The sequence below is a fragment of the Pseudoliparis swirei genome, chromosome 3, assembly GCF_029220125.1.
Source record: "Pseudoliparis swirei isolate HS2019 ecotype Mariana Trench chromosome 3, NWPU_hadal_v1, whole genome shotgun sequence".
Lineage (NCBI taxonomy): Eukaryota > Metazoa > Chordata > Actinopteri > Perciformes > Liparidae > Pseudoliparis > Pseudoliparis swirei.
The window spans coordinates 20,287,356-20,301,901 of NC_079390.1; the positions used below are offsets into that span (position 1 = coordinate 20,287,356).

Here is a 14,546-nt window from a genome sequence, read left to right on the forward strand (position 1 = left end):
CATCCAGGCGGGGAAAGAATTAGAAGAAATAAAGTGGAAACAGGAAGCCTCAGGGTATAAAGAATACTAAATGTCGAAGAAAAGAAAGTATAATTTCAGCAATTATATAGCAATTAGTCAGCACTTTCCCCCTACTGGTTAACTTGTTCATTTGTATTTGATGAGAGCTCTAAAGAGGGTGGCGTGGTCGAGGTGTTGGAAAGGTGGCATTTCTACACTCGCCTGCAATACTACATGTCATTAATCGTAGCTCACTGAAAACATGAAACTACATTTAGCTGACGCTTTTATCCAAAGCGACTTAAAGTCATACGCCGTAGACGCAGCTACGGGGAGCACATCGGGGTTAAGTGTCTTGCTCAAGGACACATCGATCGGCTGGCGGAGCTGGGGATTGAACCGCCGATCCTCTGATTGAAAGAAGGACCTGCTTAACCACTGGTGTGACATGATGACATGATGACATGATGACATGTGTCGTACAATCCCACAGAACTGTATTCCAAATCTCACAGTTTAAACATTTACCGAACATGACAGGGAATGAATGTACACAAATTCTGAACGGACATTTCTTTCTATGTGTAGCTAAAAAAATGTTGGCTTGGGTTTACACTACCGTTCAAAAGTTTGGGGTCACTTAGAAATGTCTTTATTTTTCAAAGAAAAGCACTGTTTTTTCAATAAAGATAACATTAAATTAATCAAAAATACACACTATACATTGTTAATGTGGTAAATGACTATTCTAGGTGGAAACGTCTGGTTTCTAATGAAATATCTCCAGAGGTGTATAGAGGCCCATTTCCATCAACGATCACTCCAGTGTTCTAATGGTACATTGTGTTTGCTAATCGCCTTAGAAGACTAATGTCTGATTAGAAAACCCGTGCAATTATGCTAGCACAGCTGAAAACAGTTATGCTGGTGATAAGCGATACAACTGGCCTTCCTTTGAGCTTGAAGTTTGAAGAACAAAATTAATACTTCAAATATGAATCATTATTTCTAACCTTGTCAATGTCTTGACTACATTTTCTATTCAATGTTCAATTCATTTGATAAATAAAAGTGAGTTTTCATGGAAGACACAAAATTGTCTGGGTGACCCCAAACTTTTGAACAGTAGTGTAAATATTTCGCACAGCATTACAACTCAAATCAAGTGCAGCAGCTTGGTCAGTGCCCGCAGGACTTTCACCCAGGAGACAGCGTTGAAGTATTTCGTCAAGTCAGTTGTTGGTCATGTGACTCGACGTCAACCGCAATCTATCCCTAACCAAGTAATTGTGTTGCCTAAACCTAACTTCCTGTGAAGAAGGGGGCTCACTCGGAAGAGACGTTCCACACTTCACTTATTTCCTTTGATGTGAGAAAAAAAAAAAGCAGCCGGGGGAGAGGATTTGGTGCAGTGTGTGTGTGTGTGTTTAGGTTTTCCAAAGGATTTCACACAGGGAAATAAATTGGCGGCAGATAAGAAAACAGAGGGATATGAAGTGCAGGAGGTGATGAAGTGATAGACAGGGAGAGCTCTGACCTTGAGCAGAGCCTAAATAAATGAGGAGGTGCTAGTCGGCTCCCAGGACCGCACCATTTGACTTATTCATACCAGACAAACTGTCACTCCAGATCCCTCTCTGTTTTCTACACTTCAATTCTCTGTCCGCGGCCTCCTCAACTGCATAATATTTCCATTCTTTGTATCACTGTAATTTCTCAAATCACAACCAGCACAAATAAATAAAGCAATGGCCATGTACAAAATTTACAAATGAAAGGAATTACCTGTACCGTAGATGGTGATTTACCACCAGTACAACCACAGTCATGTAACTCTGCTGCTCTTTTGAATAATATGACTTGACTTTGAAATATTATTCCCAAAGTCTTCACGGAAGGAAGAAACAGCCGTGTTCTGATTCGTTCGATGGAGTCTGGTGTTGGTGAGAGTTCCGGTCAGAGACAACGACCGTATGGCTTTTCTCACGGTAAAATGGCAAATATGAACACATGTTGTGCACTGAAGCTTGCTTACTTTAGGTCTGCCTTTGTTCTCGGTGGCTAAAAGATGTGTCCACTAGCAGTACATATCTTTGCTGTCATACTGAGAATGGATTAGTACCTCAAACATCCCTTTAACAAGCCACCTATGTGAGTTATGTAACAAACATACGTATTCTAACCCAAACCACACACAAAGCAACCGTTTTTTACCTTCGCATTGAAAATGCGGAAGGTTATGTTTTGATCGCCGTGTATTTGTATGCGTGTGTGCGTGTTATTCGCATAAGTAAAAAAGTATTAAACCGAATCGCATGAAATTTGTCGGGATGATTGGTTATTATCCGGGGACCATTTGATCCGATTTTGGGATCGATCGGGTCAAAGGTCAAGGTCAAGGTCATGAAAAGGTCAACATCTTATTTTTACCATAGCGCGGTAAATTTGTATCCAATTGGCATGCAACTAATGCCAAAATGTTCATAATTCAATGCCCAATCTTGTGATATGTGAAGGTATGCACTCTACCGAGTGCCCGTTCTAGTTTTTGTTATTTTGCTCACGTTGATGGCCATTTTGTCGGCGAACGCACGAAATATAACAACCAACGTTTCCTAAGATATCACGTGAACCCTTGTTTGAGGAAACGTTGCGCGGATGTCTATCGGCCAGCTCCAATGGCACCATTGGCTGCTGAGAAGGCCGGTGATATATCATCAAAGATGGCTTTGCGTCATTTCCTTTTACATGCATATTTAATGAGGATTGTTGCAGGGAGCACGAGATCTAAGATCTTCATTGCCACCGACTGCTTCTCTGTAACTGTTGTACACACAAGAAGACAATGACGAATGAAGATAGCATCTCTCCATTAACTCCAGGTGATGCCTGCCAACCTTCTTTTGTTTTACCCTAAGTGGATCCGTTATTTAGCATTCATATATTTATCTTTTAAACATGCACTCTTAATTTTAACGCCGCATTAATTTCCTACAGAGTAATCCGGGAAACATTAGGGACGTGCAGTAAAGCTTCCTGGCTAAATGTGAATTAGTTTCAGGAGCAAGACTTTCATCAGTTCCAAATGAATGCGGATCTGGTCTGGGGACCCTCACAATGTGTTTAGAGATTAAATACCGATGATTGCTCGGGTAGGAAATAAGGAAAAATAAATTCTGCTACTGAACATTATATGTATTTTCCAGACTTCTGTCCAATCTTTCATCCTTTCCTGTGAAACTCTGTTTTGTTTTAAGTCCTCAAAAATGGTTTGAATGAAAAGCAATTAACTCAAAAAAACTCATAAAAGATGGAGTCAATGTATTAAAGGGCCACAAGGAAACAAAGGCGACGCAAGTATGAATTTAAATGTTTGCTTTTGATGACGAACGCTACTTAATTAGCAAAAGCGACCACACGATCAAAGGGGGGGAGACCATAAATTGGCTCTTGACTTTGAAGCTTTAGACCTCCGCTGTACATACAGATGCAATCAGAGCCTCGGGCAATGGCGATAATTTGCGGGAAAAAAGTGCGACGAATCAACCGAGCGAGAAGCGGCGCGGGAGAACCGCCGCGTGTCATTCGGATAACAAAGCTAATTGCCACTGAATTAATAGAATAATAGCAATCGTGCAGACGGAGCGCTTGAAAGTCATTTATTCTTTTTTTTTACAAACGCAGCTTTTGCTGGCGTCAAATCAAAAGTCGGGCACTTCATCCGCGGCGGTCATGGAATTTTTTTCTCCTTCCCATCAGCATTCACACGCTCTGAGCTGATCGGGGCTCATCACGGCGACCTCATTAGCTCGCCGGGGACGTGGCGACTGTGACTCAGCAGAAGGGTCAGAGGTGATTCATTAGGCGGCGGGATGGAAGTGACTGAAAACACCTGGATGGGCCGGTCACACCTGCATGGCAGACGGCGGCCTTCACTCGCACTCATAATGATATTCTGTGACTTGTTAGACGGCGATGATGCGACATCCTGTCGTCTCGGGAGAAAATACCAGAATAACTGGAGTTCTTTTCATCTGGGATTTGCAGTCAATTTGTGTCACCATTTCCCTTTAAGCCCCCTCTTCTTCTCCTGTTACCACGGAGACATTACCATTGGAAACCAGGATATTAATCACAGAATTAATTATTATGGGCTGCCTTGAGTGAGCAGAGGGGACTATTAACCCTTATTAAGAGAGAGGAGAAGAGAGGGAGGGAAGATGTCTTGCGTTATTTCAACCTCTTCCCGTTGGAGCCGTGTCGTGAAATTAGTTTAAAAGAGAAAACTAAATGTAAAATGATAATTCTCTGAGAGAAATTGTGCTGATGTCTGGAGGCATCGTCCGCCTAGTGGCGAGTGGTTCTACCCATACAGCTCAGTGAGCTGATGGCTAATAAAATGCAATAGCAGTTATCCTCAAACAGAACTGGCTAAACTGGTTTTACAGATGGATTATCTCTCAGTTAAAATGCTCAAAGCCCTCTGTTTGTAACACCCTGTTCTGTTTCTCCTGTGTTCCGTGTCTCCTATGTCTCCTCTGTGTCTTCTCTGTCTTAATTGTTTAATTCCCTGCACCTGCCCTCAGCCACTCTTGTCTCGTTAGTGTCTGATGTCGTACACCTGTTTCCCCCCCTATATATTGTGTCAGTCTTTCCCTTGTCTGCTGTCGGATTGTCGTCTCTAGTTCCGTGTCCTTTTCCCGTCGTCCTGTCCGTGTTCCTGGTTCTGCCTGTTTGACCCTGCGTGCCCCGAACCTGGATTCTCTGCCTGCCCCTTTTGGACCTTGTTTTTTTGTAAACTGTTTTGCCTCATTAAAGAGTGCTTTTTTTGTTATTTATATTGCATCCAGTCTGTCTCTCTGCGCCTGAGCCTCACCCCGTCACAAGAACCGGACACTGTTACTGGTGTGGCTTTACTAAATTGTAGCTGGACAGTCATTCTCTCAGTGAACTTCTGCAAGACAAGAAAATAGACCCCTTGTACTCAGACATCCGTCTTTAAAGTGATTGAAGAGAACTTGTTTATCTCCTTAGTCTTGGTTGTTTACTATGTGAATGAAACTTGTCTATGAACGGTGCGAAACAGGTGTGTAGATTATTCCACCTCACAAAATGTTAACGAGGATTAAACATTGATTTAAAACAGTTAACAGCGCCAAAGCGTGTTTAGTCTAGTGGATATTCAAACAGCAGACTCAAGTTCACTTAACAGGTGGTGTGGATGAAGACAAATGCGTACGTATTTAAATAGATCTACGGCTTTCTTTTTATGAGGATGCTGACATTTATTTTTTCAACAGCTGCCGTCCCGACGAGCCTCCGCAGACATCGGTTTGCACGGTCACTCGTTAAACTGAAACCCCGGTGGCGTCTACGGACCCAATGAACTAAAAACTCTGAGGCTTTGACGTTCTCTACATAACCACACATACTAAATTTGGAAGCAGCTCATAAGGATATGTTATCATATGGATAACATAACGCTGGAGATCCTGGCAAACTCAGTTCTTTACTCAGCACTTTACTTTATTCCCCCCCTGTATATTTAGTATTAGTATCAGTATTTAGTCTTTAGTATTTTGTTTTGTGTTTTATATTTATTTTCATTGATGCTCTGATGTGCACCGCTGTGGTGGTTTTTGAAATTTTCCCACTGTGGGACAAATAAAGGAATATCATATCATATCATATAACATACACTACCGTTCAAAAGTTTGGGGGCATTTAGAAATGTCTTTATTTTTCAAAGAAAAGCACTGTTTTTTCAATAAAGATAACATTAAATTAATCAAAAATACACTATACATTGTTAATGTGATAAATGACTATTCTAGGTGGAAACGTCTGGTTTCTAATGAAATATCTCCATAGGTGTATAGAGGCCCATTTACAGCAACGATCACTCCAGTGTTCTAATGGTACATTGTATTTGCTAATCACCTTAGAAGACTAATATCTGATTAGAAAACCCGAGCAATTATGTTAGCACAGCTGAAAACAGTTATGCTGGTGATATAAGCGATACAACTGGCCTTCCTTTGAGCTTGAAATTTGTAGAACAAAATTAATACTTCAAATATGAATCATTATTTCTAACCTTGTCAATGTCTTGACTACATTTTATATAAATAAAAGTGTGATTTTTCATGGAAGACACGAAATTGTCTGGGTGACCCCAAACTTTTGAACGGTAGTGTATATGTATCTGGCCACTAAATATTGGGCCGCTCACGAATGTTTGCAAACTCTTAAAGGGTCTATTTCTCTCTTCCTGCTCATGCTTTTGAGGTGGATGAACATCAAAAAAGTCAAAGGTTTCGGCGACTGAGCTGCAGACTCGGCCAGAGACTGAGAGAGGTTTGAAATGCAGACTCTGTCATTCCGACGCCGACATTGTTGTGCGGCTCTAAAGTCCTTATCTGCGGTAGGCAGGCGGAGATGTGGCGAGCGCCGGTGGTTATGGGGGGCGGGGGGGGGGGGTGGACCGCACACACACGTGAACAAAGCGAGTGTACTCATTAAATAAGTGCGCTTAATCACAGTCACAGGCCCGCCGCTGTAGTCTCCTCTAAAGGTTGCTTACGTGAGGCCGGGCTAATGTACCTTCGGGATCCTCCATCTTTTCTCCTCGGGTGTGGGGGGGGCGGCTGAAACATACAGGCTGGTTTGGTCCACCTTTCATCTCCTACAATCTTACCAACTCTATTACAGTACATGATCCGTAAGGGCTTAAAGCAGATAAAAAAGACGTATTATATGAAAGTCTTGAAAATAACAACGGAGGCCATTACAGCAGTCGCTTAAAATAACCCAAACAATCCATCTGTGGGAACTGTAAGCTTGACAAAGCCATTCAAACAGATAAGAAAGGCTTTACAGGAAATGAGAAACCATTAAGAATTACAGGCTCTACCAGTCCATAGGTTTGACCATAACGATTAGGGCTGCACAATTATGGCCCAAAGGTTCATTTTGATTTAGGGAGAAACTATTTTTATGCCCATTTCACATTTAAATAAACAGTCCTTATTCACAGTGCCTGTCCTCAAAGTCAAATTAAAAAGTCGTGATTTTCACTTTTGCCTGTAAAATGTACAGTGAATCAGGGCCTGCTGCTCTATTTGGGACATTGCCCCGTGGCGGATGGCTGTTAGTTTAGAAAGCGTTTGATTTGATATGCAGCGGGGTTCATAGGAGCGGAACATCAATCCTAAACATCAATATCGCAGTCGATCCTGTTCATTCAAATGTGGGTACTCGATTAATTGTGCAGCCCTACGAACAGTAGATGTGAGCAGAGAGAATGCCTGAGTGCGATGACGGACAGGAAGCCTGATCTTTGATTGGAAAAGCAAAGACGACCAGCCAATAAATGCTGGAGAGGAACACAGACAGACAGTTATGTCTACAAGCCCTTATTTCTCCACCCTTCTACCAAAGCCCTCCATCTTCACCTTTAGCGTTAAGCCCAAAGGATGCTCGGTTTGAGTCATTTGGACAAAGGGAAGAGAAGTCGCAGACACAGGGTGCATCTCAATGAACCACACGCGTTTCATCTACGATGGAGCAAACGGCGGCTCCGCAGGACGACGGTCGCCAGCGTCACTGGAGCTCCGCGAGACGGACGCGAGGCGCACCAGGGCGAAGCCACAACTGCCGAAGCTGACGGACGCGGAGACGACCTAACTCCCTGACAAGCAGAGAGCCGAGTGAATGCAAAGAGACAGCGAGGAACGATGTGGCTGGAGACGACTAGAAAACGCACACACAAAATACGCATGTACATAAAACACTCAGCGTGAGCGGCAGACACACGGAGCAACACGTGAGGCCGTAGCTAACAACACGAAAACACACTCGTACCTAAGTATCGTATAGTACTATAGTGCTATCTGTATTATGCTACAGTTGCCATGCAAACTGCCACTCATACAGCAGGTCATGTGCAATAACTTACTGAACCCTCCTGTTGCCTTCGGGTCAATTTGACCCCATTCAATGTTTAACCCTCCTGTTACCTTTATATTTACTGACATATTTTACCCTCGGGGTCAATTTGACCCCAGCAATTAAAACCTCCAGAAAATTATTAGAATTAATATTGTTTTCCAAGTTTAAGTGTGAGGTACTTTATGTTTGTTTGTTGACTACCGAAATAGCCCTTTAAATATATAAAAAAGTTGATATTTCTTCTATGTTTGACACAGTGAAAAACAGCCTGGGGTCAAATTGACCCCAAAGAACACCGACATTAAACATTGAATGGGGTCAAATTGACCCTAAGGTAACAGGAGGGTTAAATAACTGACTTATAATTGGTAAGATGATGTACATCGTGGTGGATGAAAACCTCATATCTCCAAAATGTCATTGTAAGAGAAAATTTGTTATTTTTAATTGGCTCAACCCCGGGTACGGGTCAAAGTCTACAGGTCCGAGATTACTTTTGAGAGAGTTGAGCTTTTGCTTGTGAAAGCTCTCTAAGAAATTCGTTTTCAGTGTCATTAGTTGAAGTTGAAAGGAATAATTCTGTATTTTGGAGAATGCTCTTCTGTGGGTTAAGTTAGGAGCTCGAGATGGGATGTGTTTAGCTTAGCTTAGCGTAAAGACTGGAAACATCTGGAGCTACAACACCTCTGAAGTGTACTGTATCACATGGATCTCGGGTGTCAGAAATTGGCATATTGGGATTCTTTTCGAGGCAAAAAAAAAGCTAACTGTGTGGAGCTTCTTGAAATGTTGGGTGGACGGATACATTGCTGTTTGTAGAGACATAGTTACATCATGTAACTCAGCATGTACGTTTCTCTTTGTGGAAGGAAACAAAGAAGTTAGATGTCAAATAGTGAGTTTTAAGGTTGTTTGTAGGCGTGAATGTGAATGTTCCACAACGTTAGGCTAGTTTAGACCTGCTTTCAGTCGTTATGCTAAGCTAAGCCGCTCTTCACTTAACACAAAGAAAAACAAGTATTCCTTTAGCAACAAAGTATTTGGGGTTTTCATCTTTTTAGGGTCAACCAACACAGAATTACATTATCCTAAACTTTAATTGAAGTCAATCTTAAATTAGTTTGGGAGTAATCAGATTATGAGGTTTTCACAGCATAACAGTAACTAAATACAATAATACAGTCATCCCAGAGTTTGATCTATAAACTGGTTATGGTAGAAATGTATCACATATGTATATGTGTATATATATATATATATATACTGTATATATGTGTATATATACTGTATATATATATATATATTATTTCCATGGTTTACGATGGAAGCTTACATGTGAATGTTAGTTGTCCCTCAAGCAAAGGACACACTACACAGCTCTTAGGATTGTGAACGAAATAGAAATTACAGCAGATTTTTTTCCATCTCCTGTTGCACAGATTGTCTAAATAAAAGAAAAAGTAAGGGCAACCGTTCTCTTCTTGCCAATTACAACTAAACCGAACAACATCCTGATTTAGTTGTTTCTTTTGCACTGTCACAGGCTACTGCTCGTCTCTGGACGGCGTCTAGACGAGTCCAGTTTGTGTCAATCAAACATGATTAATACGAAGATAAAGGTCTTAACAGGATTGTCAGGCGAGGGATCTAAGGACTCGTCCAGACAATCCATTTGGACGTGATGGCAGACAGCGATTATAATTGGCCTAAAAGTCATGGAATGTTTCCCCCAGCCTGAGGACAAAAAACACAATGAATCAGCGTGACTTGGTTCCTGGATGTTTGCTCCCAAACATCCAGGAACTGTTGCACTTTTCTCAGATGGAAGACAGTCTGATCAACAAAAAAAAGTGTGTCTTACCTGGGGGAGATGTCACAGCCCTGCTGCATGAAGGCGCCCAGGGAGAACCAGAGAGAGTTGAAGATACCAAATTCATTGGGGGGCTGATCGCTTGGCGGACCGTCGGTGCCCTCTTCGGGCTCCTCGGTGTGCCATTCGTACGGGCTGAAGCGGCTGACCAGGAAGAGCACCACGCTCACGCCGATATAGGCGAACACAATGCACATCCAGATCTCATAGGCCAACGGGTCCAGGAAGGAGAACACCCCTGGTTTGGATTTTTGGGGCTTCTTGATCATGATAGAAATGCCCAGCGACATGAAGGGCTTGGAGAAGTCGATCACCTCCTCCCGGACCAACGTGATAGTCAATGGGGCCACAGCGATTTCCGCTTTCTGTGGGGATTTAGATGAAAAGGAATTTGATCAGCCGCCTGAACGAGCAACTCTAAATTCAAATGATGACAGATAACCTAACAGCAAATGATGGATCATCTCTCTGAGCTGGGCCATGCGACAATCAAACATCACTTAGTCACAGATATGACACGCCGAAGGCCGATAACCAGCCAGCCATCGCAAAACAAAACAACAATTACCCCATTTCTCTTCTCCTCAGCTCATGTCTTATATCTGAATTTCCCCCTTGACTGAACAGATCTCAAAGCCATCGAGTTTAGACGTCGGCTGAATACATCTCGGAGTGATCAAGTTGAAGAACGAAAGAGAGAGAAGGGAAATTGAAAAATACATGCCGAAACCCTGTCTAATGCTGAGAGGCTTAGCTGAATCAGCAGGGAGGATACAATAATGTGTCAGAAAGAAACGCTTACAGCACAGGAAGGCCAAAAAAATGTGGAAAAGTTCACACAGGCTTGCTGAGAATCCACAAACCAGATTACAGTGAGTGACTTTGCAACACTCGTGACCTTGTCCGCCCGGCTTAGGAGCAAAGGACTTCATATCTGCAAGAATGTAAGGTTTCATTACGGCCATCTGGCACTTAAGGAGGTGGGAAAGAAGAAAACAAGGGCGAGGGAAAGAAAGTGAAAGAGATTTAAGTTATTTCATCCTCAGCAGAATGAACTAAGATGACAGCCTCGGAGGCCTTTGGTGAGCACGAAAAAACATGGGAGGTTAAGAGGAGGCAGGGCTTTTGTGGGCTTTCTTTCGGGAAAGCCGGGTAAGAAATTAATGTTCTCTCTGCAAAGTCTTGGACAGGAAAGTGCTGACAGCTTCCATGTCCTGAGACATTCCCATGAATGCTGTAGCATAAGCTGCCAGCTTCCTCTATGCACCTAAATCACACACTCTATAGTGCAATATTTGCTATACACACCGGAGCAGAGCATATATTTTCAAGTACACACTGATGCAGGTTTTACTATCCTTACTGGCATTGTTCATCCTCTACGACCTAGTCAACTTCTTCCCTTTTCCCTCTTGTACTCTTGTTAAACGAGGGAAACACATTTTAAAAAGGCAACAGTCTCCTTTGCCAGTCAAGCTTTCCAGCTTTTTGTTTTTCAATCTTACACTACCGTTCAAAAGTTTGGGGTCATCCAGACAATTTCGTGTCTTCCATGAAAACTCACTTTTATTTATCAAATGAATTGAAAATTGAATAGAAAATATAGTCAAGACATTGACAAGGTTAGAAATAATGATTAATATTTGAAGTATTAATTTTGTTCTTCAAGCTCAAAGGAAGGCCAGTTGTATAGCTTATATCACCAGCATAACTGTTTTCAGCTGTGCTAACATAATTGCACAAGGGTTTTCTAATCAGACATTAGTCTTCTAAGGCGACTAGCAAACACAATGTACCATTAGAACACTGGAGTGATAGTTGATGGAAATGGGCCTCTATACACCTATGGAGATATTTCATTAGAAACCAGACGTTTCCACCTAGAATAGTCATTTACCACATTAACAATGTATAGAGTGTATTTTTGATTAATGTTATCTTTATTGAAAAAACAGTGCTTTTCTTTGAAAATAAAGACATTTCTAAGTGACCCCAAACTTTTGAACGGTAGTGTACAGGACTGTCTCAGAAAATTAGAATATTGTGATAAAGTTCTTTATTTTCTGTAATGCAATTAAAAAAAAAAAATGTCATGCATTCTGGATTCATTACAAATCAACTGAAATATTGCAAGCCTTTTATTTTTTTAAATATTGCTGATTATGGCTTACAGCTTAAGAAAACTCTAAAATCCTATCTCATAAAATTTTAATATTTCCTCAGACCAAGTAAAAAAAAAGATTTATAACAGCTGAGTGTTTGTCAAGGCTCAGGAAACCCTTGCAGGTGTTTCGAGTTAATTAGACAATTCAAGTGATTTGTTTAATACCCTACTAGTATACTTTTTCATGATATTCTAATATTTAGAGATAGGATATTTGAGTTTTCTTAAGCTGTAAGCCATAATCAGCAATATTAAAAGAATAAAAGGCTTGCAATATTTCAGTTGATTTGTAATGAATCCAGAATGCATGACATTTTTGTTTTTTTAATTGCATTACAGAAAATAAAGAACTTCATCACAATATTCTAATTTTCTGAGACAGTCCTGTATATGAAGGCTGTTTCTTTTCACATCAAACCCGCTGAATGAAGGGTTAATTTAGACCAAACGGGAGCCTTTGATTGGTTGAACAGTGGAAAAACAAACCAAGGCGGTTGTGATCAGTTTTATCTCGTGTCTGTCACAGTTGTCTAACTGGAGTCTGGTGGCTTTGACGACAGCATATTAATTATATGGTTTGGTCTGTTTATAAATTCTAGTAATTTTGTCGAATCCCTGTTGATTTGATGTATCCTATGTTCACTTCAGAACATGTCATACACAGTAGCATCCGCCCAGAAGGGGGCTAAATGCGCGCGTCATGTTTCTATCGTTGCCAAAAAGCCAGATGTTAGTGGAAGGCAATGGTTTTTTTCGGGAAAGGGGCCTTGGATATTCTTCCCATATCCTTCACATATCTACCCTCAAGCAGAAAGAAAGTCATGATGTGGAATATTCATTTTATTTGCATGTAACAATTACTCCAACATAATGATGAGATCAATACTGTGACTGCGAAAGGTCAAAAGAAATCCTGCACACTATTGATCTGGAATAGGTTTGAAGTCCCAAACTAGACTTGGACAGAGGAGAATATAGATAGATAGATAGATAGATAAATACTTTATTAATCCCCAAGGGGAAATTTGTCGAAGCAGTAGCAGCACCAATAAACTAAACATACGAGAATAAAAAATAAAATATAAAATATAAAAAACAGGGATGAAAGATAGAGATGTATACAAGTATACAAGTAAAATATAAAATAAAATATATATGTACTGTATATATACAACATATATGCATACACAATACAATACTAATGACTAAAATTAAATTAAATATAAAAATATAAAATATAGACAGTGTAAAATAATATGCACACTTAAGTATTCCCGTTTTAAGTTGAAGCTATTTTGCCCGTCATGTCTTCCACTCAGAGCAAAGCTGTATGACAGGAAGTGTTTCTGCTCAGTGTTCTTGTGAAAGAGATGAAAATAGCAGAGAGCGCAGCAGCACTTATTATTCTGGCACTTTGGACCAACCTGGTTAGTCTTTACACCAAAAGTGCAGCGTACTGCTTGATCACTCCTGACATCCCGAACCGTCTTCACAGTGAGTGACGGAAGAACCGAAGAGGCAGGGCGAGGAAAATGCAATGCCCCCGTGTGAATATGACACTTATCTCATCGGGAAACAAAACAGGACTAGAAAAACGCTTTTCTTTTCTTTTTTTGGACTGAATAAAGTTCAAACTCATTTCTATTGCTGCTCCTCATTTCCCGCACACCTGCGAATGTGTTCTGGGAAAAGCCAACTTGAAAATTAGACAACGGTTAAACAGCTATTGTTCTGTGGTCTCTATCAGTGACACAGCGGAGGGGAAATCCAAATGAATTCGCCCTTAAATGACAACATTTTCACTTTAAATTATTTATATTCTGTATTAGAACACAAAAAAACACTCCTCTCTTTCCATGGAAAAGGAAACAACTCTTTATTAGACATACAGTATGTTACATGTTGTCTTTTAAACATACTCTATATTATTTAATTGTGGGGCGGGACCGTTATTTAGAAAGCAGAAGTTACATCATCACATTTTATTCAGACGTTTCAACATTTCCTGTTGTCGTGATGCATTTAGGTTAATGTGCATTACATAAGCATTCATTACATCACCACAATAACGTGTCATACTCAACACATTGCTGTTCTGAGTTTCTCTTCATCGACAGAAATATTGTTTGTTCGCTCGTTATTTTTAGTCGCAATTCATTCGTGACGTTTTTCACAATAAAAGCATCCCATGTGAAACTGCATTACCACCCGTGTTCGGCGTTGGCTTTTATTTTTTAAACATTTGCAGCGATCAAATGCAAAAGAAGTAGAAGATTGGTGAGTACGATGTGACTTTTAGTATAATGAATAAGTGCCACGACACATTGAGCTCAATTCATTATCTGAGTTATATGTTGCGGATGTTTATATATAGTTAAATGTTTCTTAAAGGCTTTTACATTATTTGTGCGAGCCATTAAAGTCACGACTCGCACATACTGGATATAATTTGAGAATGTATGATCGGTTGACATTTAAATACGCATAAATGCATTAAGTGATGTCATTATGGCTTTATTGTGTTTATAAAAGGTCATTGGAAAAACAAATGAACAGAATGTT

The 14,546-nt window shown here is 40.6% G+C and overlaps 1 protein-coding gene across 3 annotated transcripts in view; it reads right to left on the reverse strand.

Moving 5' to 3' along the window:
- Window positions 1-14,546, reverse strand: part of gria4b (glutamate receptor, ionotropic, AMPA 4b) — a 116,471-nt gene that overhangs the window by 14,461 nt on the left and 87,464 nt on the right. For all 3 annotated transcript variants that reach the window (XM_056411534.1, XM_056411533.1, XM_056411535.1), the window contains exon 11: window positions 9,812-10,185. In XM_056411534.1, coding sequence (XP_056267509.1) covers window positions 9,812-10,185 — 374 coding nt within the window. The remainder of the gene's footprint in view (window positions 1-9,811; window positions 10,186-14,546) is intronic.